This window comes from Lemur catta, chromosome 15, assembly GCF_020740605.2.
Source record: "Lemur catta isolate mLemCat1 chromosome 15, mLemCat1.pri, whole genome shotgun sequence".
In the NCBI taxonomy this organism is placed as follows: Eukaryota; Metazoa; Chordata; class Mammalia; order Primates; family Lemuridae; genus Lemur; species Lemur catta.
The window spans coordinates 24,063,687-24,078,388 of record NC_059142.1 but is presented as its reverse complement, the minus strand read 5'-3'; the positions used below and the strand labels follow the sequence as shown (position 1 = coordinate 24,078,388).

The window sequence follows — 14,702 nt, the reverse complement described above, 5'->3', positions numbered from 1 at the left end:
ACTCAACCCAATCTCAAGGGCTCAAATTAAATGCTACCATAAAACCTTCTGCCATCATCCCAGCTAGAAAGACCCATCTCTCTGTCTCTGGAATCTTGTAACAGATATATGCTGTCACTCAAACAGATCATTATTGAGTGGCTACTTTATGTTATGCATTGTGCTAGGAGCCAGGCCTTAGGAAAATCATGAGAACAAAACACTCTAGATTGTTGCCCTTCAAGAATATTTCAGTCTGTAGAGAAGACTGAAAATAAGCATAAGAGATGACACTTGGGTGCAAGAATAACATCTTTTTCATCTCTAAGTCTCCAAATAATTATGCAACCTTGGAGTAAAAAGATGAGGCTCAGCCGGGTGTGGTGGTACACGCCTATAGTCCCAGCTACTTGGGAGGCTGAGGCAGGGGGATCGCTTGAGACCAGGAGTTTGAGGTTGCAGTGAGCTATGATGATGCCATTGCACTCTAGCCTGGGCAACAGAGTGAGACCTTGTCTAAAAAGAAATAATAATAATAGTAAAAGATAAGGCTGTTTATATGAAGGAAACTGGGACTCAAGCCTCCCCATGCCCCACCTGGACTGCCCAGGGACTAAAGATACCACATATTGAGGCAAGCTACGTTGTAGATAAGGGCATCTGAAACTTCAGCATAAGAACCGTCAGGAGGGCTTGTTAAAACAGATTGCTGGCGCCCACCCCTAGAAATCCGGTTCAGTAGCCCTGGGACTAGGACCAAAGAATCAGCATTTCTAACAAGTCTCTAGGTAATGCTGAAGCTGCATAGTAGAGTGGAAATTTGACAGGAACTGTCACTCTTGACTTCATAATTTCAACATTGTATGTAGTATTTATAAAAGGCACCTATTTCTTTAGTAATCAAAAAATAATTTAAATGAGTTGAAAAATGAATCATTGTCTTTTCAATGACACAAAACAAAATGGACAAGTTCTTCATGTGCGCTGAAATTTGATTTTTTATGATGAAGCTTATCAAAGCTGCTTAGTTATAAAAGAAATATATAATTGGAAAAAGTGTTAAACATGGCTAATAAGTCTGACAACCAACTTTGAATTTTTAAAAGTAAAAATCTCAGAGGTCATACCAAATAGCGAGAAAAAAATTGCTTAAAAGTCATTAAAACGATTTTAAAAGATCTTCACCAAAATCAGCAAAGCATACAATAGCAAAGGGAAACACCCATATTTTTAGTCTTTCGCTTTGAGAACCAGAGACACTATTTAAAAAGTAATATAGTTCAACAGGGCCCTACCAGGGCTAGGGCAGAGGGGACGACCCACATGGTTGAGGCCAGCAGAGCTGGAGTCAAGGTTACAGCCAGTGTGACCAGAACTGTGACATCCAGAGGACGGAGCAAATTCAAGTAGATACATTGAGGTTAATGGGAGCCAGTTTCTCACCACCAGAGTAGGGAGGGAAACCTACAGAAAGGGGGAAGACTGAAATAACTCTGTGGTGTTGACTTGGAATTGGAAGTTGTGGTATAAACTTTTGGGTTTTCATATAGATAAAAAGATGATATAGAAATTGCTGGTAATATATGAAACAGATAAATATAAATAGATGTAAATTTAAATACGTACCTATATGCTTACATATATTTCCTAGTCTGTCCACTGAAAGCTCAGACATAAAAGCAATGCCATCCCCCCAGCAATGAGCACACCAAGCATTCAGATCATAGTTTCTCAAAACCATTTTTCACAAAAGGGAATCAGGACTCATTGGAGAAATGGCTAATTCCAGAGGCTGGGCCAGGGAAAGTACAGGATTAGCCTGGAACATCTTTTTGTGCCAACAAGTAAGAAAACAAGATTGAATAATAAGTCCTAAAATCTTCTAGAGAGAGGAAACACCAGATCGCCACAGATGAAAGTTCCAAAAGAAACATATTCTCAATGTAGAATTTTATATCTGGCAAAATATCAATCAAGTGTGAGGGCTGAATAATGACCTCAGACAAGCATGAACTCAGAAAGTTTATGTCCTATACATCCTTTCTGTATTTTGCAACTTTTTTAACCAATGTATATGTGTTGCTTTGAAAAACATTTTACATAATTTTTTTTTACATTGCATAATCACCAGTGAACCGGAGAACATTTAAGTTCTCTAATTATGTTGCTACCAAATTCCATTCATCCCACTGTATTGCAATTTCCTTTACTTTTTTCAGTCCCTGTTTAACCTCTGAGTCCTCTGAGGTCAGGGTCACCTTGATTCCCTCCCTCCAAGCCTGGCCCAGTACCTGGCATATGATATTGTGGCAAAGAAGTGATGTGATCACTACACATATTCCTTTTTCCTCCTAGGTACACAGATGATGTATATTTTCCATCCCTTTTTTATTAGGTTAGAGCTAGGTGAGTTGATGTTGCCCATGGAATGTGAGTGAAAGTGATTTATTGATTTCCAGAACTGGTTCATGAAGATCTTCCAATCCTCCTCTGTTTCTCCCCTTGGATATCAGCCGTGCAGGCCTGTGCTGAAAATAATGGCCTCACAAGATAGAAGCAGCCCTGGTTCCCGAAGCAGTAGAACAGCCCTGCCCAACACACACCATCACACCCCACCTGACCCACACGGAACCAGGACACGGGCAAGAAACAAACCTTCATTTAACCGATGCTCTGGGTTGTTTATCATAGCAGCTAGCATATACAGACTAATATTTCAATAGGTAGGAACTCAATAATTGCTGGAAAAATAAAGGAATTTCCTGTAAGTCTCCCCCAAACAAAGAAGTGAACATTATTTCTTTCCAACTCATATTCTTCCCAGAAACGACTTATTTTCTGAGATTGTTCCTAATGATAATTGTTATCATTTCATTTGAAAAGTTTAAATAATGTTGTTATTGATGACAATGAATACAGAAAATGTATGATTAATGGCTTGTCTCCACACCTAACCATGAGAATTCAGCCATTTCCTGTAAGATATACACATTTAGACCTGGCTTGATTTATTTATTCATCCTTCTCTGAAAACATATTTATGAATCACCTGCTACATGCTAGTCTGTGTGTTACTGGGCAGAGGGAAGTAACAGACGTTCCCTGCCGTGATGACTCCAGGTGAGGAGAGGATTGAATAGCCAGCTAAGCACAGTGGCAAGCAGAATGCAGGAAGTGCCCCCAAGAACAGCACGGTGAAGCTGCTAGACTGAGAATCTGCAGAGGTGGGCTTTGTCCTGCATCCAAATTACTATGTGAACATGAGCAAACTGCTGGCCTTTCTGACCCCCAGCTTCCACTCGGTAAATGGCCGGTTTAGAGGAATCCAGGGATGCATACACAACACGCAAGCTGCACCGCCGCCGGACTTCTTCCCCATGTGCCTGGACACAGCCTTGGGATAGTTTTCAACACAGAGCTCCAGTCCACCACTAATCGACGAAACCTGCTAGCCATCCCTGAACTAGGCATTTTCTAAGGTTCCCACCAAGCTTCTCTGTAGTGAAAGTCAGAAACCAGGAGAGGGTTCTCAAAGGGATCCACTACCTGAGCTCAGAAAGAGCTAAGACTAAAGGCTTTACGGAGAGCCCAAGCAAACCAGGACATTTTTAGACAGCTCAGAAGGTCTCCCTGTCTTCACAGCGTAGTGGTTAGGAACACAGACTTAACACTGTGGGTTAAGAACACTGCCTGAGTTTGAACCCACTTCCTCTTATCAATTGCCAAAGCTTGGGCTTTGCTTCTGAGCCTCAGTTTCCTCAACTGCTGCTATAAAGATTAAATGGGCTAATATTCATAAAGCATTTGGGACAGTGGCTGGCGTGTATAGCAACCATTACATAAATGAATTCTCTACTGAGAATCAGAGCACTTCTTCGCCCCAGGGGATGGCGAGGGGTGGGGATGAGGCTGGGAACGGCAGGTTCTGCTAATGAGTTTAAGCGAAGATTTCCCAGCCCTGATGCATGGGGGACTGCAGACCTCATCCCACTACCTCGAATGCCCTCCAATCTCCAGACGAACAGATCCTAAACCTCCAGGCCCCACTTGGCCTTGTTCTGAGGCCTGGAACTGGAATTGGGCCCAGGACACATCGGCCATGAGATGCTTTGGTAAGTCGGAGGCAGGGCCCCAGCCCTGTGCCTAAGAAAGGGCTTATGTCACAGGAGTTAAACTTGCTCCCCTGGGGATGGGAGGCCACGTCCTCCCTTAAACCCTGGGTCTCCGTGCTTCCTTCACGCCACCCTCAACAAACTTGCAGGACATGAAATCGCTGAGGCATCGCGGCTTTTCTACTTCCCTGCAAAATCTTAGTTCCCTTATTTTCAAAAACATTTGGCCTCAGTGATCATTTCTCAACCCTTCCTCACCCCAGGAGCCTCAGAAGACCCCACAGGCCAGATCTCCTCTGCAGCGGCTCCCCACAGGATGAAGGTCTCGGTGGCTGCCATCTCCTTCCTCCTTCTCCTCCTCCTCTGCATCACCCCCCCAGGGGCCGGAGCCAAATCCTCCTCACGTGAGTGCAGCACCTTGTCTTCCCTCCCATCCAGGCCCTGTGGGGACAGAGCGGGAGCAAGGTGGCCGGGGAGACGAGGAGGCAGGCTCGAGCAGCATCTCGGGGGTCTTCTCCAACTGGCTTCACCCCTAGCCTCCCCCTGGACTGGAGCCCCTTCCCCTCCAGGTCACGGAGTGAGGCCAGCCTGCCTCTCCACTCCCTCAATTCCTCTCCCACTGCTGTTAAGCAGAAGAGTAGCCCGCCCCACTGGGGGGGTATCGTCCGGGGGAGCTCGAGGAGCAGTGCTCAGAGCCCCTCAAGGCCATCTTGGCTATCGGCCTCCTGAGATGTGGGCCCTACTGCTCCCCACATCACCCGTGCCCTTTGCGTGCAGCACTGCTCGGGGCTGGGTTCGGGGGACACTAGGCCACCTCCCAGGGTCCCTCCCAGGCCACCTTTCCTCAGCTTCTTTCTCAGGACGACCTGCCTTTACAGAGAGCCAGAACTACTTCTCACCCTGCCGTCTACCTCGTTTCCTTTTCAGAATCTGGAGGGAAACATAGAAAGTTGTTGAAATAAAGTTAGTCTAAAGTTAACAGGTATCTGGGCAATTCCATTGGCCTCTCTGAAGTCACCTGTCAGTACCGGGGAATAAGGTGGGAGAGTCAGAGCCCCAACTGGGTCTCAGGGTCCCGGGATCCCTATTCTATTCCTCGGATAGTGAGGACGCTGCCCAGAATGTGCTGGACAACAGGACCGGGCCTTTTCCTCTCCACACAAGCGTCTGGTCACCCCCAGTGACTGCCGAGGCCATCGCCATGTGCACCCTTGTTTCTGCCCAGCCTGGTCACACAGTGTGCACACGCTTGGTTTCTCTACTCCGTGATCACAGCATGTGCTCGTTTGCACAGGGCCCTCAGCCTGCAATGCCTTTCCTGCTACCTCTGTGATTGCAATCGCTCCTCCTGTGAGAGCCATGAAATTTCACAATCAGAAAAAAGCTGAAATATCACCTAATCCAGTGATTTTCAAGATGTTTTAGACCATGAAACCTTTTCTTCAAGCAAAATTTCCCACAGAGGCCCAATAGTTAAAACTGAAAACAGAGTGGACTGGGGTACAGTCCCCAAGACACCATTTTCAAATGCAACAGCACCTCCAAGAGAGTCCCTGAAGCTCCCCCAAGACCCAGGGAGCTCAGTGTAAAAACCAAAGTCCAAAGGCCTCATTTATGGAGGAGAAAACTCAAAGGAAAAGCACAATGGTCACAGCAGGAAGAAAGCAAAGGCAAGACTGGGTTAGGATTTGGGCGTCCCGACCCTGCGGCCATCGTCCTTGGGGCTTGGTGAGGGCATCCTTCCCTCTCTGCAGGCCAAGTGTTCAATGAGGACACGGGCAGGATGGGGTCTAGGAGGGGCTGGCTCTGCATTCCCAAATGGTATGTCTCCTAATCCCCGTTGGGATTTCTCTCAAATCGTCCTTGCATTTGGAGTATCGTTCCAGAATAAGGCACACAGGTTGCGTGACGTTGGCCAGGTTACCAGCCCTCTCGGCAAGTCAGCCCCCAGAGGTGGAGTGAGCCCACCGAGAAGACCTGGGTTTGCTGCTCTTCTCTGGGGTTGAAAGTCATCAGCCAGTTTCTCCAGGAGGGCTGAAGGAAAGGAGGGCGGGTGACTTCTAATGAAGGAGGGAAAGAGGAGCCTGAGAGGTTCTCCGAGGTGGGAAGAGAGGATGGAGCTTCTCCAGAGCCCTCCGTCTGAGCTCTGCGGGGCCGTCTCCTCCTCCTTCCTTCCTACACCCCCGTGGGCTGCAGAAGCAGCCGACAGTCTCTCAGCATCTGCCCATGCTGTCCCCTCAGGAGGACCCTACCACCCCGCCGAGTGCTGCTTCACCTACATTACCCACGAGCTCCCGCGTTACCGCATTACGGATTATTATGAGACCAGCAGCCAGTGCTCCAAGCCTGGAATCGTGTAGGTGGTACCCACACACCACATGGGGGAGAGGGAGCCAGCAGGGCCTGGTGGGGGGCAGGGAGGATGTGGGGTGGGGACCCCCAGGGCACCTCCCAGGGTGCCTAGGCAGAGAGAGGCAGCCGAGGGGCAATCTGGGGCTTTCCTGCTGGAGCCTGCATGAGCCACGGGGAAGCTGTCCCCACGTGTGGGGAGGTGTCCAGGGCAGGGAGAAGAAGGCAAGAGGGCACTTCCCTGGGGGTACACAGAGACTAGATGGGCCTGTGGGTCACAGGGGCTGAACAGCATGTCTGAGAAAGGAGGCTGGCCCTGGGCTGTCTCTGGCAAAGGAAGGAGACACAGTCTGGGTCAGGCAGGGAATCGGGAAGGGAGGGAGGACGGGCTCTCTCAGCTGCCGGCCCCCTCGGTTTATGAACCTTCTCCCTCTTGCTCCACAGCTTCATCACCAAAAAGGGCCATTACATCTGTAGCAACCCCAGTGACGACTGGGTCCAGGACTACATCAGGGACATGGAGGAGAACTGAGTGACCCGGAGGTAGTGGAGAAGGCGCAGCTGAGAGATCTAAAGCGAAGAGGCCGAGGCCCCTCTCCTGCCCCCGGCTCGCAGCCCCAGCCACCCCCTGCACTGCCCTGCCTTGAATTAAAAACCGTCACGTCCTCCACTGCCCTTGTCCATTTCTACTGAATTTACTCCCTGGCTGTGGCCTGGGGACGCCAGTGGGCCCTGCCTGGGTGTGGCATCCTCAGCATCCACCTTTGCTGTGCAGAAGTTTTGCCAGAGCCTGGTGCAAAAAATGGGTCAGGCCTGTGACGGGGGGTAGTGAGAAGCAGAAGGTGAGAAAGAAACTCGGTGTGAAGGCCACTTCCTCCAAAAAACAACAACAGCAGATGCCATTTTCTTAGCGCTTTCCACATTCCACCACTCTGCTACCCAGTCTATATGCATTCTCTTACTCAAGCTTCACAATAAGTGTAAACGCTGAGAGTCATCACCTGATTCTACAGACACAACTTCATAAAGGCCTCTCCACAGCAGCCAAACTCCACAGCCCTGTTTTGTGCTGTCTCCAAGGCCTGTCCTCACTGCTGTCAGGGATAGGAATGACTCAGGGACACATTTTATCCAATCCCTCCCCCTCCCCCCCACTTACATACACCAGGTTGTACTGCATTGTTTTACTCATGTGCTCGCCTGCGTAGCCCCCGCAAGGCCTAGCAGAAAGCCAGGCCCATACCAGGTGCTCAGGAAACGGATGGACGGATGGATGGTTGGAGAGAGGGAGAAACAAAAGGAATGAGACAGGAATAGAGGGGAGGCCTGTGCTACAAGAACAGGCTCTCAAACCCACCTTCAGGGCTCCAGGAGGACCTCGGTGTGCTTGGAGTAAGAGCGTGCTCCAGCGTAGGGACTAGGCCACCCTCCCCGGGGCTCCCGCCTTCCACAGACGAGTGGCTTCCCCAGCACTGACTGCCTTGACCCCACCAGGACGAACCGCACCTTGTGGCCTCCCTGCCCACGGGCAGCCACGCCAGGCGCCTTAAGGATCTGCACGCTCCCCCTCCTGGCTGCCTCCCGCTCCTCTCGACTCCCGAAACATGTCCCTGTGCCTCTGGAGTTCGCAGTCCCTCAACGGCAAGATCCCCTGTACCTTCCATCCCTCCTCCTGAGCCAGACTGAGGAGAGGTGATGCTGTGGGGCAGGCGCGGCCGGAGCCCAGGCCACCCGGGAGGGCGAAGCTGGGAACCCCCGGACGTCCCGGCGGGTGGTCAGGCGCGCGGGGTCGGAGCGCCCTCTGCTGGTCGCGGCCGGCCAGGGTGGCAGGGTGCCTGCAGGCACCCAGGAAGGACCAGCCAGCTACACCTAAAAATCGGTCCAAAGTCCGAGGTCCAAGGAGATAAATAAAAACATTCAAAAATAAGCCAGACACTTCAGTAACAAATGGAGACCCAAGGATCAGACGCATTGTTTTTCAGAATATTAGTAGCCTAATCTGTGACATGAAAGAGTGCGAGTTCAATCGTGTGTCCTTGGACCGGGGATAGGGACCATCCTTCTCAGAGGCCGGTAAACCCCACCCTTGCCTCAGTCTGTGCTCCCTCTAATCCTGCCTGATGCTCACCCTCCCCAAGACGGATCACTTGGGGAAACGGACAGCTCAACCCGCCCACTCTCTTCCCCAGCACAGAGATGGTGGCAGGTAACCAATAAAATCACACACATCTGGTTTCCAGCACTGCCTATTCACCCTCCACCCATGTGACCTTGGACAATTTATTCAACCTTTCTAAGCCTCAGTGGCCCCAGTGGAGTAAGAGCTGCTACCTCACTATCGGGAGGATTAAGTAAGACAGGGCGTGCAAGGTGGCTGAGCCTGCACACAGCCACCACTCCTTCTCCTGCTCGTTCCTTTGCATGAATTCGGTCTCACTGAATTCAGCTCTGCACCAGGCCGTGTCCTCCACTGCCCTGCCTTTCAGCAAACACCGAGGCCCATTGCTTCTCCTCCTCCACCGGCTCTGAGGCGATCAGAGTCCAGAGAGCTGAGCAGTCGGAGAGCGGACGACCAGCTGCGAGGAGGAGGACATCTCTGCTCGGCTGTCCCCTGAAGCTGTACCACCCCACTGAGAGGATGAAGGTCTCTGTAGCTGCCTTCTTTCTCCTCATCGTCATCCCCACCACTACTGCTGCTTTTAACAGCCAGCCAAGTGAGTCCACTTGTCCCTGTAGGGCAGGAGTGAGAAAGGGGAACCGGGCAGCTGGCAGGGAGGTGACACCAAGAGTACTGTCAGGTCTCCGGCCCCATCAGCCCTGGGGGCTCCCCCACCTTCATGCACAGCTGCTGACCTCCAGTTCTCCCCTTTGTAAGTAGAGCTGGGCTTGGTCCAGATCCCCAGGGACAAGTTTCCCCAGGAGTCCCAAGGATGGGGACCAGGGATGATCACTTAGGAAGAGGAGCCAAGGAAGTAGCAGAAACTACAATAAGAAATGTATATGATGACGTGAGCACACAAGAAAAGCAGCAGATGCTCTGGGAGAATGAGTTGGGAGAGGCAGGTTGAAGCCACCACTGGGACCAAGCTCAGAAACGGGGAGTGTGAACCTAGACACCCCTTCCTCACAGTGGCTGGCGTGGATTGCTGGGACTGTCAGACAACCAGAATGAGTCCCAGTGGGATGGCCAAGAGCTCCCCTCTTCCATCCCCCAGCCTAAGAATAAAGACTACAGGAAAGAGGGAAGGGGTTGAAAGGGTTTGGAGATATGGGGACAGGGGGAGTTGGGACCTCTGGAGCAGAGGGTTTGTTTTTCCCACTCTGTATCCTCTGCCTCCACCATCACTTATGAGGACCTGTTGACAGGGGAGGGACAAAGACACTCAGCCTGTCCACATACCCACCTGAGGCTGCCCAGCCCCTCTTTTTCTCCCTTAAGGCTACGCTGGGCATGCAGTCTGCCCTGGCTGCCTATAGAAACACGGGGAGCAAGGGTCAAGTGCACCTGGTAATCTGCCCACACACTGTCAGGATGGCCCTGATCTGGGTAAACTCTGCTTTGAGAACCCAGGACACGAATGTCTCTCACAGAGGGGACTGTGTGTAGGGCCACTTATGGAGGAACTGTGTGCGTCTGGTGGGTGGAGGGGGCAACGATGCTTCTCCAGAAGTTCAGTCAGGCCACTCCAGGGGGTTGAGACTTCAGGGACGAGAAAATGGCCCACACAGAGCATGGGCCAGCCAGACGGTGCTCTCGAGATGTCCCAAGCTTTGCCACCAGCTGGAGGCGAGGGGTCAGGCTACAAAGGGATTTGTACTCTGCAGGTTCGGGGACTCGGGCGGTCTCTGGTCTGGCCTCCTGTGTAGTATCCCCGACTGGTGGGTAGTCAGGGGAGCTCGAGGGAAACACAGCGACAGTAACCATCCAGTCCAGCATCCTGCAAGCATCACAGGGAGGAGGGGGAAAGAGCCACTGCCAAGGCAAGAATTGTCATTATTACCACTTGCTTTTAATTATAATAAATATTATAAGCACTAATTGAGTCTTTCTGTGTGTCAGGCTCTGAGTTAAGGGCTTTCCAAGCATTTTCTGAACTAATTCTCACCATGATCCTAGGATATAAGTATCTTTTTACCCCCATTTAATGGATGAGGAAACTTAAACTTATATGGATGAAGAAAATTGCCCATAATTCAAACCAAACTTCAAATCAAGTCAGGATTCTGACCCAAGCTGCCTGACCCAGAGGCCTAAATCATATGCTTTTTCCTCCTGCCTTAACTTCTCTCCCTCATGGTTCCACCCTCTCTCTTCCTCTCTGGTCTCAGCCACCCCCCCACCCCCCTGTGCCTCTAGGATGGTCCAAATTCCACCCCAGCTCAGTCGCTGTGTGTCCAGGCCCTCCTCTCTCTCCAGTTCATTTCTCCCCACTCCTTCCTCCTCACCTTGCATCCCAGCCACCCCCAACTGCTCAGCGCTCCCTAAACACACTGAGCTTCCCCCTCTTCTGGCCTTCCTACATTTCTTTCTTCTAGATCCTATTCCTCCTTTGTCTAAATCCTGCACATTCTTTAAGAAGCAACTTGGGCACTCCTTGCTTTGGGACTTCTTCCTCAGCCACCAAGGATGGGTTAGGTGCCCTCACTCTCTTCCAACAGCACCTTGTGCCAAAGTCTATTCTATCCCCGACCACGTTCTACTGTACCGTTTGTTTAATCTTTCACTTTCCCTTTTCACCCTCACTACTCAAGGCTAGTGGCTGCATCCTCCTGTTTTTACTCCCCTAGAGCCTGGCATGTAACACAAACTCAAGACGTGCTTGTCAGATCAAGTCATGAGCAAACAAAAGTGAAGCGGCTCCGTCCTGGTTTATCAGCAAATAACCAAGTCATTTGTCCTGGTGACACTCAGTTCAGAGGCTGAAGGTTGTACATGGGTCTCCCCCAGAGGGGTTTATCTTTTTCACTTTCTCTATTACCCATCGAGCTATCATCAGTCCCTGCTAACAGATGGCTTTGCTATCAGAGCAGTGAAATGCAATTGGTGGGAGATGGAGGTGGGCAGCGGTGGTCTCCCCTCTGTGCCTTCCTGGCTCAGCCTGCAATGTGATTCCTGCAGAAATTCCTGAGGCGGTGAACCAACCGACCACCTGCTGCCTGAAGTATCATGAGAAAATATTGCCAAGGAAACTGGTGGTAGGATACCAGAAGGCCCTCATCTGTCACCTGCCAGCAATCATGTAAGCACTTCCCTATAGATACTGCTGTGGAGAGGGACAAGGACCCCCGGGGCAGGAATGGAATCACAGGACCAAGAGGTCTCCATGCTGGAAGCAGTGGAATCATGGCTAAGGGTCTGGGCTTTGGATCTCAGGGGCCTGGGTTTAATTCTTGATTTTTGCCACTTACAGCTGTGTGGTCCGATAGATGGTGGCCATTAAGAAACCCAAGCCAGAGGGTGTGGGCTGAGTGGGGAAGGGACTGAGAGAAGGGATGATGGGTCTTGAGGCCAGAAGGAGAGGTCTTCTGAGGGCAGCCAGCCAGGGGAGGCCCAGGGAAGTTGCAGGGAACATGAGACAAGCCCCGTGTGAGCTGGGGTGTGGTGCACTAGGGCCCCAACCAAGCCTGCAGCCCATGACAGTCTAATTCTGCCTCTGCAGCTTCATCACCAGAAAGAACCGAGACGTCTGCAGCAACCCCAGCAATGACTGGGTCCAAGAGTACATCAAGGATCCCAGCTTACCTTTGCTGCCCTCCAGAAACTCAGGGCTTAAAAGTAACACATCAGGCCAGGCGCGGTGGCTCACGCCTGTAATCCTAGCCCTCTGGGAGGCCGAGGCGGGTGGATCGCTCGAGGTCAGGAGTTCAAGACCAGCCTGAGTGAGACCCCGTCTCTACTAAAAAAATAGAAATAAATTATCTGGACAACTAAAAATATATATAGAAAAAATTAGCCGGGCATGGTGGCGCATGCCTGTAGTCCCAGCTACTCGGGAGGCTGAGGCAGTAGGATCGGTTAAGCCCAGGAGTTTGAGGTTGCTGTGAGCTAGGCTGATGCCACGGCACTCACTCTAGCCCGGGCAACAAAGTGAGACTCTGTCTCAAAAAAAAAAAAAAAAAAAGTAATACATCAAAGAAAGGCCAACCCCAGCTCCGAAGCTCTCCATGAGGACCGGGCCTTAGTAGGAGCCCCAGCTTATGGAAGGAAGGGACAAACCTATGCAGACGGGGGCAGCTTTATGCTCTGAAACTAGCACAGCCACAGTCAGAGAAACGGGCCAATGACTGAAATAAAGAAAATGCATTTTGAATATTTTTTCAATCCCAGGAAGAAATGCCAAAGTTAAGGGAGGTAGGCAGAGATACGTTCTTAATACACAGAAAAACTTCTCTCGCGTCCTTCTCCTGGCTCTGCTTTCAGCTCCTCAGCTCTCACCAACACCCCAGCCATTCTGAATAATTAGCCAGGTTCCAACCTGCCAGACCATCGCCGGCCTTTGGGTCTTGACCCATTAAGAGCCCCCAGGAACTCTTGACTTTTCTTATCCATCCTTATCCCTTTTTCTGGATGTATTTTTTCCTTCCATTATTCTTTTCTTTTATGATAAAACTTTTTCTTAGCAGGTCAGGGTGGGAATATTCACATGAATCATTTTTGTCCCTGTTGCCGAGGGTTTGCTAGATCCAGCTCGGATTCGGTCTTCCTCGGGGTGGCATGGGTACAGAGGGTGCCTGATCAAAAACGAAGAGGGACAAATCTCCACCTCCCATGCTAAGCTTTGCAGGGTAGGGAAAGGGCATTCGACGAGGTTGGGGGTAAACTCTTGGTCCAAAACTCAAGCACGCAATAACTTCCTGCCTTTTTTTCTGCTAGGGTAAAGGAAGCTTCATATCAGTTTTTTCGGAGGTTTCTCCTCATTCCTTGAGAATTTTGTCAAGTTTGGGGGCTAGAGGGTTTCCGTAGCACCAAGGCCAGACATATATATTCGATCTCTCCCTCCATCTCCAGCTCAGCAGCCAGCAGCTGACTCAGCTCCCTTGCGTTCAACGTTGCCCCAAAATGCTGTTGTGAAGACAAAACAAACATCAGGCGTTTGAGGCTAGATAGTAAGAGAAGAAGATAAATGTGGTGAAGTGATCATTCTGAACACTGTTCATTCAGTGAATTGGATTCTAGTAAACTGACCCACAACTGCCCCTGGAGGCCCTGTTGCTAACACACAAACCTGTCGCCCCGATCCTGCCCAGGACAATCTGCCCCTGCAGAGCGGCCTCCTGACCCAGCTGGCCAACCCGACTCTCGGAGAGATTTGAAATTTGGACCTGAGATACACAGACCGGTTGCTGCTAGAGGAGAAGCGAGTTTCTGGCAGCGTCCCAAGGGAAGAGGTCTATGAACTTCTGCCCTGAAGTCCCTGAACTGTCTCACATCCTGTCCCCACTCCAGGCTTGGGGCTAGTCTTTCAGTTCCATGACATGCCCCAGCGACTGTCCCATCATCCCACCTTTAAAAAAAATTCCTTGGAAAAACAAGCACCACATGCATTCACCATCAAATTGATACTAACTGATCAGCACTTAGGCACATGCGTGGAAGTAACATTCATCGGGTGCCGGGGAGGGGGGATGGGTAAATGCTTAACTAATGGGTGTGGAGTGCACTGTCTGGGGGATGGGCGCGCTTGTAGCTCTGGCTTGGGCAATGCAAAGGCAATATATGTAACCAAAATGTTTGTACCCCTATAATATTCTGAAATTTAAAAAATAAATAAATAAATTTTTAAAAAAATTCCTAAATGGCCATCGTGGCATTTCAGGACCTCAGCAATAACTTTTGTTGTGTTTAAGTCAGTTCTGGGTGTGCATGCACATGTGCACTAAATTAAACATAGCATTTATCATTTTAACTATTTTTAAGGGTACAATTCAGGACATTCATGTTGTTGTGCAACCCTCACCACTATTCCTCTCCAGACCTTTTTCATCATCCCAAACTGAGACTCTGTACCTGTTAAATACTAACTCCCCTCCCCAAGCCCCTGGTAACCGCCATTCTACTTTATCTCACTATGAATGTGACAGCCCTAGGTATTTCGTGCAAGTGGAATCACACAGTATTTGTCTTTTCGTGACTTCACTAAGCACAATGTCCTCAAGGTCCATCCATATTGTAGCATGTGTCAGAACTTCATTCCTTCTTAAGGCTGAATAATATATTCTTAATTACTGAATAATAAAGTATTCCATTGTACACATCTACCA

At 50.1% G+C, this 14,702-nt stretch overlaps 2 protein-coding genes across 2 annotated transcripts; both read left to right on the top strand.

Annotated features, from left to right (window-relative positions):
- Positions 1-4,298: 4,298 nt before the first annotated feature.
- CCL14 (C-C motif chemokine ligand 14) lies at positions 4,299-7,110 on the top strand. Its single transcript, XM_045525514.1, has 3 exons — positions 4,299-4,495; positions 6,333-6,447; positions 6,885-7,110. Exons 1-3 carry the CDS (start codon positions 4,408-4,410, stop codon positions 6,970-6,972), a joined length of 291 nt encoding a protein of 96 aa, XP_045381470.1. The 5' UTR covers positions 4,299-4,407; the 3' UTR covers positions 6,973-7,110.
- Positions 7,111-9,059: 1,949 nt separating this feature from the next.
- CCL16 (C-C motif chemokine ligand 16) lies at positions 9,060-12,609 on the top strand. The gene is made up of 4 exons (XM_045526996.1): positions 9,060-9,154; positions 11,560-11,680; positions 12,101-12,223; positions 12,570-12,609. Exons 1-4 carry the CDS (start codon positions 9,079-9,081, stop codon positions 12,607-12,609), a joined length of 360 nt encoding a protein of 119 aa, XP_045382952.1. The 5' UTR covers positions 9,060-9,078.
- Positions 12,610-14,702: the final 2,093 nt, after the last annotated feature.